Source organism: Silene latifolia, chromosome 5, assembly GCF_048544455.1.
Source record: "Silene latifolia isolate original U9 population chromosome 5, ASM4854445v1, whole genome shotgun sequence".
In the NCBI taxonomy this organism is placed as follows: domain Eukaryota; kingdom Viridiplantae; phylum Streptophyta; class Magnoliopsida; order Caryophyllales; family Caryophyllaceae; genus Silene; species Silene latifolia.
In genome coordinates, this window is record NC_133530.1 from 33,948,860 (window position 1) to 33,950,667 (window position 1,808).

At 38.6% G+C, this 1,808-nt stretch overlaps 1 protein-coding gene across 1 annotated transcript; it reads left to right on the plus strand.

The window, feature by feature from the left end:
• LOC141655202 (protein FAR1-RELATED SEQUENCE 5-like) lies at positions 1 to 1,356 on the plus strand. Its single transcript, XM_074462292.1, has one exon. The coding sequence runs from the start codon at positions 1 to 3 to the stop codon at positions 1,354 to 1,356; it is 1,356 nt and encodes a 451-aa protein (XP_074318393.1).
• Positions 1,357 to 1,808: the final 452 nt, after the last annotated feature.

A 1,808-nucleotide genomic window follows, 5' to 3' on the forward strand; every position in this document is an offset into this window, starting at 1 on the left:
ATGCGTGACATTTGGAGCGGGACTTATAAGGAAAGAGACGATGAGGATTTCGTATGGTTGTTTCAAATTTTTACGAGCGCAATGAGCAATAAGTATCCTGTGTGCATAATTACTGATCAAGATAGAGGCATAAGATCAGGGGTTAAAACAGTGTTCGGGGACAAAACTCAGCACAGATATTGCATGTGGCATATCATGAAAAAGCTACCAGACAAGATCGGAACTACGCTATATCGAGAAACTAACTTCATGAAAGCGTTGTGCTCCTGTGTTTGGGCAGAAGATATCGAACCGTCTGAGTTTGAGGAACGGTGGTGCTCAGTTATATCTTCATACGGGCTGACCGATAATGAATGGTTAGATACCATGTTTGACAAAAGGGCTTATTGGATTCCAGCATATTTCAGGGATTTATTTATGGGTGGACTAATGAGAACCACGTCCAGGTCTGAGTCCGAGAATAGCTTTTTCGGAAATTTCATGAACCCACACTTAATTTTGGTTGAGTTTCTTATGAGGTATGAAAGTGCTATGGACGCTCAGCGATGGAAACAATCCAAATTAATAGCCGAGTTAAAAAACTCCTTCTCTGATCTAGAAACGCTTCACCCTTTGGAAAAACACGCTTCTGAGTTCTACACCCCAGTGATGTTTTCTGAATTTAAAAACGAGTGGGTGGCTGCTTGTTTCACCTGTGGTGTTAAAATATTAGGGGTTACTACCAGTGACAGCATCCCCATTATTGATCGTGAAAAAGACAAGGTTTACTATGTTAACTTTATCTCTGACGAAATGAAAGTGAACTGCACGTGTAAAAAGTTCGAGAGACATGGAATTTTGTGCCGTCATGCGCTTTACGTGTTGAAAGAACAAGGCCTTGACAATGTTCCAGATCAGTATCTGTTAAGTAGGTGGAGCAAATTGGCAACATGTCAGCCGATTTGTAATAATGTGCCACATACTTTAATCGAAGATTGTAACTCATTAGATGTTAGACGGCACAAAATTGGTACCTTATGGTCCGAGGTGTTCTCGTGTGTGACGCTCGCTGAACAAAAACCTGAGTATGTTGATGAATTGCTGGGCATTTTGAAAGGTTTTAAAGACAAGATAAGCGCACAAACCAGTACGACAGAATGTAGTAGTAGTAACACGGGTGATAGGCTGAGAAAGAAGAATAAGGAACTTGAGATGCTCTTAGGAACAAAAATACCAAAGGAAGTGGTTGTCTTACCTCCTATTCAGTCAAAAACAAAAGGGTCTGGAAAAAGAATGATGTCCCAAAAGGAAAAAGCTACAAAAGAACGAGAAAAAGCGGCCGAAATGCAATGCTTGCGGAGAATTGGGATTCCATGATAGTCGGAATTGTCCTGGGAGAGTATGATTCCATGATACAGGTACGCTATTAATTTTGGTGCATTCATTGTTAGAGAATACTGTTGCACATGTTTTACATGAAAATCGTACATATTAGTATTATTTGTGAAAAAACGCAGCGTAACATATTAATAAACAAAGATTCGTGATTTTTTTTTTTTTTTTTAGTGTCATACAATATCAATCGTGTCTATTGAAATCAATCGTGTCTAATGAAATCATCAGGTAATAGATAATTAGATGTCATACAATATTAGGATTTTGGTGGGTTGTGAAAGTATATATTATTAATAATGTTATCACAATTGATGTTGTGTCTATGTGCAAAAGTAAACGAGCGTGTATATTAACACGATTGTTGCACATGTTATACATGATGAGCGTACTTAGTAGTGAAAGAGGTTGCCCAATTCCTAACCCATTGCCACGTA